General features: G+C 37.2%; 1 protein-coding gene across 5 annotated transcripts in view; it reads left to right on the forward strand.

Annotated features, from left to right (window-relative positions):
* Window positions 1–9,671, forward strand: part of RC3H1 (ring finger and CCCH-type domains 1) — a 91,999-nt gene extending 82,328 nt beyond the window's left edge. For 3 of the 5 annotated variants that reach the window (XM_050766999.1, XM_050767023.1, XM_050767013.1), the window contains exon 20: window positions 1,929–9,671. In XM_050766999.1, coding sequence (XP_050622956.1) covers window positions 1,929–2,082 — 154 coding nt within the window. In that variant the 3' untranslated portion in view covers window positions 2,083–9,671. The remainder of the gene's footprint in view (window positions 1–1,928) is intronic. The other 2 variants (XM_050767003.1, XM_050767032.1) reach the window with 1 other exon arrangement.
* Window positions 9,672–12,758: the final 3,087 nt, after the last annotated feature.

A 12,758-nucleotide genomic window follows, 5' to 3' on the forward strand; every position in this document is an offset into this window, starting at 1 on the left:
GAATATTTTTGCATAAATCTGGAGTTACAAAACTTAGATCCAAGGTTGAATTATCTATTAATACCTAACAAAGGAAAATTTCTGGTTATGTTTCCATCTTCCCCTTGTTTTTGAATCTATTTCGAAGATAGCCTTGTATCTTTACATTATAAAAGTACTATATGCTCAATGTAGAAAAAATAAAGTCACCCCCCATCTTAAATATGTTATAAAAAATTAGCTTTAGGAAATTGAAAATTTTAGAAAAGGGCAAATTTTTAAATTGCCTGTAATTCCAATATTCAGAGATAACTCTTGTTAACATTTTGGAGTATTATATTATCTTTCCAGTCTTTTTTTTTTTTCTTTTTTTGAGATGGAGCTTCACTCTTGTTGCCTAGACTGGAGTGCAATGGCACGATCTCGGCTCACCACAACCTCTGCCTCCCGGGTTCAAGCAGTTTTTCTGCCTCAGCCTCCCAAGTAGCTGGGATTACAGGCGTGCACCACTACGCCTGGCTAATTTTGTATTTTTAGTAGAGACAGGGTTTCTCCACGTTGGTCAGGCTGGTCTTGAACTCCTGACCTCAGGTGATCCACCTGCCTCGGCCTCCCAAAGTGCTGGGATTACAGGTATGAGCCACCGCACCCGGCTTTTTCCAGTCTTTTTAAAGTGTGTGGGCATTTAGCCTCTTGCTAGTTTCACAAACCCAGCACTCCACCTCCTTGGTTTTTAATTCAGACTGTCCTATATCATCCAATATTCTGCAGATATGAAAAGATACATATCAACTACCATGAACATCCCTACAATAAACAGTATTACAATTAATGCTTTGTTTGCATATCTTAAATTATTTTCTGAGGATATTTTGAGGCTTTTGAATACACAGTCCTAAGTTGCCCCCCTGACGATATATAACAAAAATTTCTAATGCTTTCAGGCCTGGATTTTGACATTTTAATTCATGCATTATCTTGGAATCATTTTTTTTTTTTTTTTTTTTTTTTTTTTGAGACAGAATCTTACCCTGTCACCCAGGCTAGAGTGCAATGGCATAGACTCGGCTCACTGCAACTTCTGCCTCCTGGGTTTAAGCGAGTCTCCTGCCTCAGCCTCTTGAGTAGCTGGGACTACAGGCACGTGCCACCATACCTGGCTAGTTTTTGCATTTTCAATAGAGACAGGGTTTCACTGTCTTAGCCAGGCTGGTCTCAAACTCCTGACCTTGTGATCCACCTGCCTCAGCCTCCCAGAGTGCTAGGATTACAGGCATGAGCCACTGCACCTGGCTTTTTTTTTTTTTTGACAAACTCTCATTCTATCACTAAGGCTGGAATGTAGTGGTGCAATCTTGGCTCATTGAAACCTCTGCCTCTCAGGTTCAAGCAATTCTTGTGCCTCTGCCTCCCAAGTAGGTTTTTACAGGCACGTACCACCAGGCCAATTTTTGTGTTTTTAGTAGAGACAGGGTTTCACCATGTTGGCCAGGCTGGTCTCCAACTCCTGAGCTCAAGTGATCTGCCTGCTTTGGCCTCTGAAAGTGCTAAGATTATAGACATGAGTTCAAAATTATTTTTTGTAGTAGCAAACCTGCTAAATCAGGGATAAGTACTTTTCTTAAAGCCCAGGTAGTATTTTAAGATATGGGCCTTAAAGTTTTTGTCACAATTCTCAACTCTTCTCTGTGGTTTGAAAGCATATGCTAAACAAATGAGCAGGCTGTATTCCAATAAAACTTTAGTTACAAAAATACACACCTGAAAAAAAAATACGCACCTGGCTAGCTTTGGTTTGCCAACCCTGTGCTAAAACATGGATAAGGGGCTGTAGATTAAAATTTGGAAGCCATTTATATATTTTTTATCATGCTAAATGATATCCCCTGTTGATATTTTTGTACTAATCATTTTTCTCTCTCTCCTTTTTCAAAATTTTAAAATGTCAGCAGTGATGTACCAAATGGATCAGCCTTGACACAAGAGAGTATCAGCCTCCTATCTAACAAGACCAGCTCTCTGAACCTATCAGAGGACCCTGAGGGAGGAGGGGATAACAATGACTCCCAGAGATCAGGAGTTACTCCCAGTTCTGCTCCTTAAAATATGAGGAGTCCTACTTTTATCTTCTGCTCCTAATCAGTTTGTCGGGCATAGGGGTAGGAGAACGCATAACTTCTAAACTTTTTCTCTTAAGAGCGGTCAGAGAAATCCAGGAAATTCACCAGAGGCAATGTGCACAAACACCACTACTAAAAACAAACCCTGCACATAGTTCACATTAATGCATTTTTTTAATTTAAAGAAAAAGAAAATTAGCAGTATCTGCAAGCAATTCAGATTAAATTTGTTTTTGTTCTGTGAATGAACTTTATTTTAATAACTTTGGACGCCTTGGATCCAGGGCTTTAAAAAAAAAAAAAAGATATTATATATACACTCTGTTTGATTAATTGTATGATCTTAATGAAGTAGGTTTTCTTGTATTTTGGTATTACATACCCAGTGTATAATTTGTATAATTCCTTACCCCCAGTCCTTATCAATTCTCACCACCCTGTAAACTTAAAACAGACCAAAAACATCAGCTTTCAGAGAATTCTGTGGTGCTTGAGAAACAGACAGTACTAGACTGAGTTATTAGAAAATGTGCAGCAAACCAACTTTTCCCAGAGCTGTTCTTTGGAATTCTTTATCCCTTTCTAGATCACTAGCTTCATTGGATAGGTATGTTTTTCTTGACATTGAAAATTTTTTTTTGTTTGGGAGGGTTTTATTTCTTGTTTTTATTTTCAACTTTTCAAAGAGAATTACCAATTTTTGAAGTCCTCATTTTCATATTAAGGATCATTTGCATTTTCTGAATATAATGAGAAAGCTGAGTCAGTATTTAATTAGATTTAAATGTTGATTAAGAATTAACTATAACTTGTTAGCACTGAAAATACATGTTTGGTGATTCGCCTGCAGCATTCAACTCATGGTTGGAAATTTGAAGCAGTGCTTTTCAAATTAAACTTTTGCTGAAATCATAGGATGCTCAAAAACCAGGACAATCAACCACATTTTAAAACTGCAACATTTGATTTGAACTTAAAATGAATAGAACCATTTCAATGGATGTTTTTGTTTTACTTGTAAACTGATTGAGTCTTAAGGATAGTTCATGAATTGATCACTTGTTGCTCAGAATCATTAGTATAAGTAGGTAGGAAATAGTTTGAAGTCATTTTTCATAGACTTAGCTGTCCAATGTTGAAAATGTTTCTTCATAAAAATGTTGAAAAGAGTAAGGAATTTTTTTTACTATTATTCTGCTGCACATATTCTGATGCCATGTGTCTGTGCTTAACTAAGACCCTGTAAAACATGTTTAGTGGGGACTGTTTGATATAGTCGCCCTCTCCATTCATCTATTTGCCTGATTTTTTCAGTTTCCCTTTCTGGATTTTACTACTAAATTAGAAAGCACTGGTTATGTAATAAGTTACTACATTGCTTTGGTTGGGTAAAAATGAGAGTTTATATTTTTCTTATTTCTTATTTTCTTAACCCTTAACTCCTGCTGAGGTCATAACAACCTCAGTCTAAACTCTGTGTCCATCATACTGTTAAGTTAAACAAATGGGTGGTGGGGGTGGGAAGGGTAATACAGTCCTCCATTGCCTACCAGTAGGAGAGTCCAAACAGAACACTCTTTTGAGTAGCAATTATTTAATTTGCCCAGTCAAGGCACCGTGTTTATATACTATTTCACATTGAATTTGATTATGCCCTACAGACCTGGCTGGTCAAGGATTTGATATACACATATTGGCTTGGGATTCGAGCTTTCTTTTTTATTTAAATAAAAATTTATATATATTATATATATACATATATACATAGCTATATCTGTATATATATTGGGTATGTTTTAAGGATTTTTTCGCATGAGCGCAGCTGTTGCGATAAATTGACCGATTGGGAGGTGGTAGAAGCACTGAATGAAGGTGAGGCTTTTTTTTTTTTTTTTTTCAATTTTCTTATACATTTTTCTTCCTTAAAAAAAAATATATATTTATATGCTTTTGCTTTTTTTTTTTTTTTTTTTGGCTTCTGTTTGCTTTTTGACTTTTACTTAAAACCCTTTTACATTTCCATTTTAAATGCCTATTGTTCATTGGGAGAAGGAAAGAAACTTTTGTATGTCTGACACAGTCCCAAGATTTTTGATTTCTCTGCATAACTGTAAAAGGCAACATTATTGGCCTCCAACCTTTTTTTTTTTTTTTTTTTTTTTTTTGAGAGGGAGTCTCCTATCACCAGGCTGGAGTGTAGTGGGTCGATCTTGGCTCACTGCAACCTCCGCCTCCCGGGTTCAAGCGATTCTCTTGCCTCAGCCTCCCGAGTAGCTAGGACTACAGGCATGCGCCACCACATCCAGCTAATTTTTGTACTACAACCTTCTTATAGGCAGATTTGGACCGATCTTCTCCTTTGGATGTGTCAGATCATCCTAAATTTTAGAAGCAGTTGATTCACTTTGGAATTCACAATGATTCTTGTATTAGAAGATCATTTGGGGGTATTAATTTTTGTTTAAGTTTAAAATAAAAGTAAAGATTCCTTTTGGGTATCAGTTGAAACCCTTTAGTAACTCAATTTCTGTTGTTCTTATTTCCTTTAAATACACTTGTTCTTGGCTTTCACCTTTTTGATTCTGTGAAGTAGGCAGGAGCAGGGATTAATTTATTCAGTATTCCTGTTCTGAAGAAAACCAGAAAAGTCACTGTATAAACTTGACTTAAAATAGTATCTTTCTCTTTTCATGTATTTTCATTTGGGGGAAAAAAATCTCTTTAATTGTAACCTGAATTCGAGCTGTACCCCTCCATGGTCCTACACTTGAGCTAATCTGGTTGGGTAGAAAGGCAGAAGAATGGTATATTGTCCCATTGTGCCTATAATGTCTTTTAAATTGGTCATTCCACCTTACTTAATGGAAAATCTTGCAGTTTTCCTAGTGCTCATCAGCAGTTTTAGGTATTCACTAATACCCTGAAATTTTTTTTTTTTCCTTTTCCTTTTCTCTGTGATATCATGAGCCTGTAAGGACAAATGGCATATTTGGGCATAACTGCTTGACTCTGTAACTACTTTTAAAAATCAATATCTAAAAGGTATTAATTTCTTCTGGCTTTTTAATTTTGTTTTTTTAGAGACAAAGATGAAACCAGATAGGAAATATAGTTTCTATGTTTTCTACTTATTACAATATTAGTTTCTTCTAAATATTACTTTATTTGTATTTCACTAAGTTCAAAAGCAAAAATTGGATATCTGAGATGAACAATTTTGAATGGGTTAAGGTAGGAGTAATAAGCATTGTGTTCTCTCATATATAGGTAAGGGAATTTTATTTATAGTGAGAAATATAAAAGTACTTTGACATACTGTTTTTTCAAGGAGTCTCTAGAAAAGGGTAGAAGAACTGAGAATGAGACATCTAGATTCCATTTCTGGTTTATATGTAGCTCTTTTGCCTAATTTATATATAATTTTGTCACAAGATAAGTCCAGTAACTATCCTGTCTTAGATAATCTGCAGAGGCTGAAGTGACCAAAGATCCATTCCTTATTACTTTTCTAATTAAAAGAAGAGATAGCTAGATTTCTAGTAATATTATTCTAGATATTGATAAGACACTGTTCCTAATGCCAACTACAAATATTCAGTTACTCAGAATGTATTTAAAAAATTGTTTGGTACAGCATTAATGTTGGTGATTCCTTTCTCCCATCTTATTTCCCTTCCCTTCTATTCTTTCCCATGTATTTCGTTTGCCTAAAAGAACATTGGTATGATTCTCATTTGCTACTTTGAGTATATAACTCCATCAGACTTTCCAGAGTTCTTCAGGGATGGAGCTCAAAGTTCACATTTTTCCATAAATGTCTTTTTTTTTTCTTGACCTTTTTCCACCCTGTAATTTCCCCTTGACTTACCCACTGCCCTCCCCAATCTGCAAAAGTGACAGTTTGCTGCCTCAAAACAGAGCATTCAAATGAATTCGCTTAGCCAATAACTTCTGTGAAGTTGCCTTTTCTAATGGTGTTATTACTCAGTGATGCACAAATGTGGTATTTGCCCTACTGGTAGGCAAACAAAGGTCTGGTTAAGAATGGTAACCTGCTGTTTTCTTTAAAGGAGAGCCAAAGACTTGTGCTTTACTCTGTTTTGGTTTTGGGGGAAGTAGTAGCCATTTTGATCATGAAACGTTTTAGTATTTGTGAGTTGGTTGTACTGTGTAAGTAGATTTATCTAAAGTTAACTGTTAAAGTTAGCTAGCCTTATAAGATGTAAAAGTAATGAAAATTCATCAGTTTCTCTAAGCCAGTGAATGTCATCTTTTATAATGTTGTGTATAAGCATTTGTGCCCACCCCAGCTTCTGCTATCACTGTGGTCAAGTCATGGGTCTGGGTAAAGGAATTCTAGAGTATGTGACTGGTGAGAAAAAACTAACTATAGTCAGTACATGTACAGATTGTTAAAATTCAAGAAAAAATATTTTCACTTAAAAAAAGGATCCGTCTCAGTAAAGAAGTATTCAGTTGCTGTCACTTATATGCAAATCGTGGTGGGTAGCAGTCTCACCATTTTTCTACTCTCTTTTTGCTCGTTTTAAGTAATTGAGTAAAAGTTTTATTTGTAAAATCTATCTGTAAAAAGCACTTGTAACGATTTTATATGTCATTGAAAGGAATGGCCCAGTTACTTTTTAGGAGAGATTAATAACCTACCTGGAAATTAACTACAGTGTTTACTTAGATTTTTTCCCCCTAAAAAGAGTCTAAGTGTGTTAAATTTTTAATTGGTGATATGGTTACAGTGTTGCAAGGTGATCTCTTCCCCTGAAAAATCTGCCTATCCTTTAGAGCTACTAAACTAAAGCAAATTTTACTTTCATCATTAGCACCTGAACAAGCAAGCAATCTACTACTGTCATCATTTTACCTGAGTGCCCATTTTGCTGATCCACATTCATACCTTTCTACCTGGGACAGCTATGATTTTTATATTTATTTGTTGCTTCAGCTCAGGTTTATGAAATTTTCCTGCTGAAATGACTTATTGGGAGTTGTAGGTTGATTATAGTTACTACTAAACATTTTCTCAATTTAGCTTTTCTGAGCCACTTCAAAAAGAAAGCTGTTTTTGTCAAAAGGTACTATAATTGTAGCAAGTAAATCTTAAGATTTGAATTTTTAAGATTTTATTTCTGTGCTCACTAAAGATCTTTTCACAAGTAATAGATTATAATTGATAAGTAATACTAGCTATAGTGTTAATAAAGAATAAGACTGTCACCACCAGGAATAAGTAACACCATTTAATAATCTATTCCTAATAGGTATGTTTTCAATACTGCACTGAACAAAGTGGGTAAAGAGCCCTTTGAAATCCTTTTGTAATAAAGGGATTTACCTCACCACTGGAATCCTTGTTTTCAGAGCCTCTGGATTTTCAGCCAAACACTGAACTCTCCTAAACTTTATCCCTGAACAAAACATCCCTAGAGAACAAACTTTATTTTCACAAGAAAATAAGGCACAATAAGGGGGAAGAACTTAAACCTCAAGATAATATTGTGTCCAAAAATGTGTATTTAGAAAAATAAAATCCTGTGGAGTTTGTTATCCTAATGTTTATTTTATACTAGATAAGGTGACTTGTTTTCTTGTATTGAGGTCTTACTGTTTCAGATTTGTTTTTGTTTCTGTTCTAACTCTAAGCAGACAGAGCTCACAAGTCTTTGGCATCCATTTTAGGTTGTACACGCAGAGTCATCTTATAACTGGAAAGTGTCAGGTGGTCCCCCACCCCAGTGAGTGTATGAAAGGGTCAAGAAAAAGATTGGAAACAAACTATTGGGGGAATAATTGGTTGCTTTATTATTAATTTTTTTTTTTGCCTGTTTTTTTTTTGTGTGTGTAATCACCATTTATTTGTGAAATCTTTCTCCAGTGATTGGCTGTCATTCTCATAATATCTGAACTACCCCATAAAATAGTTCTCTGATTTAAAAGCATTTAGCTTTTGCTTATAGTTTCTACATCCTCTATTCAACTAAGATGCTGTCCTGAGAATTATTTTTTCCAGATGGATCGTTGGCCTGAATTTTCACACTTCACCCCTGTTCATCCTTTTTCCTCTTCCTGCTTCCTGGGAATAAAGGGAACTTTTTTTTTTTTTAATTAATTAGTCCACGGGCCTCATTATCTTTCTTTATGATTAATCTATGACTTTTGGGTACAAGAACAATGGAAAAAGTGAATTAAGGTAATGAACAAAACCTTTCACCCACTTAAACATTTTCCAGTTTTGAGATTCCTCTTTGTGTGTGTGGTCTCTTCCCCTTGTCACCCCTTCTGCCCTTTTTCTCTGACTATGGTAATTTGGTCTTTAGGCTCATACCAGTCTCCCCGAGACATTCTGCAGTCATTATCACCTTTTTGGGTGGATTTTATTTTGTTTTATTTTGTTTTTTTAAAAAAAATAACTTTTTAACATTGGTGCATATTTGCTTGGGATAGAGCTTGTGTAATTTACCAATCGTATTGATTGTAAGTGATTGTGCCCTGCAGAGGTATATTTAACAAGACAAAAATAATCTTGGTTAATAAAGGAGCCCATGAGATTTGAGTCAGGTTATAAGTGACTTTATGAAATCACTTACAGTTTTGGATAGACTTTAAATCTCCTTATAAATCAGTGGTAGATATACCATTTTTTAAAGTTTTCTTGCATTTTTTGTTTTTTATTGCCGCAGCTCCCTATTCTTTCTTGCCTGCCTCCACCCACCTGTTTGGGGGAAAAAAAAAAAATTGAGCCTTAAAGTGACAGCTGATTTTATAATTGCTGAATTTTGTGAAATTTTACTTTTTCCAAGTGTTTCCAACTTAGAGAAGTGAAGACAAATAGGTTGGAATGGTGAAGACAAATGGATTGGAATTTCACAAGCTGCGAATAATTCCTTAGGATCTGGCAAACTGTGAAGTCTTATTTGAAGACCTTATCTCCTGAGAGTTCTTTTGGAGTAGGAAAAAGAACCCTATTTGAAATAGACCATTTTTCTCTTGTTTTTAATCTGTTTAATATTTCTGATTTTTAAGCAGCTTTCAAAACAAGTGTGGTGGAAAAAAAGAAATAGTAGGAAGATGTTTAGGGTAGCAGAACTCTGGGTCTAAATAAGTACATGTTCCCACTTGTTGCTGATTTTTGAGAGTACTAGGGCCATTTTTTTCCAATTTTGTATTATTTGTTTGCATGTTTATATCAAAGATGCCCATTTTGTTAAAATGCTATTTCCTTTCTTTATTACCTGAAACTGACTCAGCCTCATGTTGCTCCTAATTAGTGTTTAAGGCTCCCATGAGTTGCAGATAAAAGGATTTATTTTAACAAGTAGAAGGAGGTGATTCACCTTTTGGATTGTAAATATATGAAAGTGTCTACAAGGTCTTTATCTGCTTTCTGTCAGCATTTATATTAAATGATAAATTAATGAGGAATGTGTGTATTCTTTTTTGTGAATGAGTCTGAGCCATCTTACTCTAATCTTGAGATTACTTTCTTACACCTCTTTAATGGAGGGGGTTTTTTTAGGTGAAAAATAAAGAAATGGCTAATCTGCATGAGCAAACACATACTTGGAGTAGCCAGTTTGTGGACATCACAGGAATTAGTCCAATCTTAAACTATCGTCACATTCCTTCATTTGTCACACAGTTATTGCACATTAGGAGTGAGGGTAGTGGTTCTGAGATACTAGCATCAACTCAGTGAGACTCCATGGCTAACATCCAATGTCTTGGTTTTTATGGCTTCTCTGAAAATTAGGACCGTCTTTACTTGCCATGGTAACTTCCTGATGCAAAATGTTTTTTTCTCTGAAAATTAGGACCGTCTTTACTTGCCATGGTAACTTCCTGATGCAAAATGTTTTTTTGTCTTTCCATTCTTTTTTTTTTTTTTTTTTTTTAAATGTAGTCTTGCGCTGTTGCCCAAGCTGGAGTGCAGGGGCGGAATCTCAGCTCACTGCAGCCTCTGCCTCCCGGGTTCAAGCAATTCTCCTGCCTCAGCCTCCCAAGTAGCTGAGAATATAGGCCTACACCACCATGCCCAGCTAATTTTTATATTTTTAGTAGAGTTGGGGTTTCACCGTGTTGGCCAGGCTGGTCTTGAACTCCTGATGTCAAGCAATCTGCCTGCCTCAGCCTCCCAAAGTGCTGGGATTACAGGCATGAACTACTATTCCCAGCCTTGTCTTTCCATTCTTACTGACTTCTCCTGATTGTCCTGAAATCCCACCCATTAGTCATTCCTCGCAGTTAGTGGATATAAGTAAGTTTGTCTAATAGAGATTATACCTTAGTCAACACCTCAATGGTATGAAGAAGAAAAGGGAGGAGGTTTGGTGTGGTGGCTCATGTGTGTAGTCCCAGCTACTCAGGAGGCTGAGGCGGGAGGATTGCTTGAGTCCAGGAGATCAAAGCTACAATGAGCTATGATGCTTCATGGCACCACTACACCAGCCTGGGCAACGGAATGAGACTCTATTCTAGATTAAAAGAAATATAAGAAATACAAAAATGCAGCATGGGTGATTTTAGCAAACCAAATATACGAAGACTTTTGTATACAGGAAAATTTTATTATGTATTGGGCATTAGATGATACCAAGGAATGGCATTTTTGTTCAGTGTAAAATATGATTATGTAAGAAAACCCATTTTTTTAAATAAAGATGCAAAACTGACAATAGCTGCAATTTCCTTTAAAGTAGGAACTAAAATCTTTTTAAAAAGTAAATAATGAAGCCACGCACGGTGGCTCACGCCTTGTAATCCCAGCACTTTGGGAGGCTGAGGCAGGCGGATCACCTGAGGTCAGGAGTTTGAGACCAGCCTGGCCAACATGGTGAAACCCCGTCTCTACTAAAAAACAAAAAATACATGCAAAAATTAGCTGGGCATGGTGGCAGGCAGCTGCATGGGAGGCTGAGGAAGGAGAATCACTTGAACTCAGGAGGCGGAAGTTGCAGTGAGCCAAGATTGTGCCACTGCACTCCAGCCTGGGCAACGAAGAGTGAAACTCTGTCTCAAAAAAAAAAAAAAAAATCAATAATGCACATTACCAATGAAGGTTATTTACTCTTCCTACCAACAATTAGCGAGTAGGTCCACTGGTATATCTGACCTCAAGGCAAGGGACCGTAGTAAAGAAAGCCCAGGGTATGAGCAGTGGTAACTGCTGCAGCCATCCCTGAATGATTATAAATTCTGGACTGGGAATTACAAAACTAGCCCTGCCATCTTTATCAACTACCTAGGCCTACCCTGCTCATAAGCAATAGGGTACATTCTGACCTCTTGCGCTGAAACAAAAAAAAAAAAAATAGAAATTTGGTTTTTATGCCCATTAGTGCTTCAATCCCAATAACCAGCTAATCTTCAGTAGTTAATTAGTAAATCCCCTTGCCTTCCAGCAAGATGACTCATTCAGTAAGTGGCTGCCACCCTTATTTGGAACACCTACCATACAAAAAGTGGACTTGTCAAATACCCACTGAATACCCATTGAGTATTTGCTAAAGAAATGTATTGAGTACTTCCCATATGCACAGCCCTGTAGAGGACAAAGAGTTAGAAAATACTGGCTCCACCCTCAGTGAATTTTAATTCTGGAACTTGACAGAACACTAAACAGAATTACCAAAGAATTTTTCAACCACACTTGTCCTCAGAAGAGCAAGGAGCAGTGAGATGGTATCCAAGGAAGACTTAACCTTGCCTGGCTGGTCAGGCTTTCCTGAGGAAGTTGCATTGAAGATAAAACTTGAAAAATGGGGGAGGGGGAGAGAGGTGTGTGGGAGACAAGAGACTTGGTCAGAGAAAATAGAATGTGTGAATTCTCTAAGAGAAGAAAACCTGAGGTGTGGAAACTGGAAGTTCATTAAGACTAGAGGAAAAGGAGTGAGACAGTGGCTTGAGATGCACAGCCAGATAGATCATGGAGGCCTGTGGACCGTGCTTAAGTGTTTGGATTTCATTCTGAAAGTAAAGGGAATGCAAAGAAGGGTAGTAAGCAGTGGAACGAAGGGCCCAGATTTATGCCTCTTGGGAGCTGATCATAATCCCAAAAGACAACCCCAAATATTGAAATTCTTAAAAAGGTCTGGGCGCGGTGGCTCGCCCCTGTAATCCCAGCACTTTGGGAGGCCGAGGCTGGCGGATCATGACGTCAGGAAATCGAGACCATCCCAGCTAACACGGTGAAACCCCGTCTCTACTAAAAATACAAAAAAAAAAAATTAGCCGGGCATGGTGGCGGGCGCCTGTAGTCCCAGCTACTCGGGAGGCTGAGGCAGGAGAATGGGTGAGCCCAGGAGGCGGAGCTTGCAGTCAGCCGAGATGGCGCCACTGCACTCCAACTTGGGCGACAGTGAGACTCCGTCTCAAAAAAAAAAAAAATTCTGAAAAAGTTCCAAAGATATAATTTTGGGAAAAAAACTTTAAATTCTTTAAAAGACTTTTATTTATTTATTTATTTATTTTCTTCAAGACGGAGTCTGGCTCTGTCGCCCAGGCTGGAGTGCAGTATTGTGATCTCAGCTCACTGCAACCTCCGCCTCCTGGGTTCAAGCTATTCTGCCTCAGCCTCCCGGGGCGCACGCCACCACCCCTGGCTAATTTTTGTATTTTTAGTAGAGACGAGGTTTCACCATGTTGGCC

The sequence above is a fragment of the Macaca thibetana genome, chromosome 1 (assembly GCF_024542745.1).
Source record: "Macaca thibetana thibetana isolate TM-01 chromosome 1, ASM2454274v1, whole genome shotgun sequence".
Classification (NCBI taxonomy): domain Eukaryota; kingdom Metazoa; phylum Chordata; class Mammalia; order Primates; family Cercopithecidae; genus Macaca; species Macaca thibetana.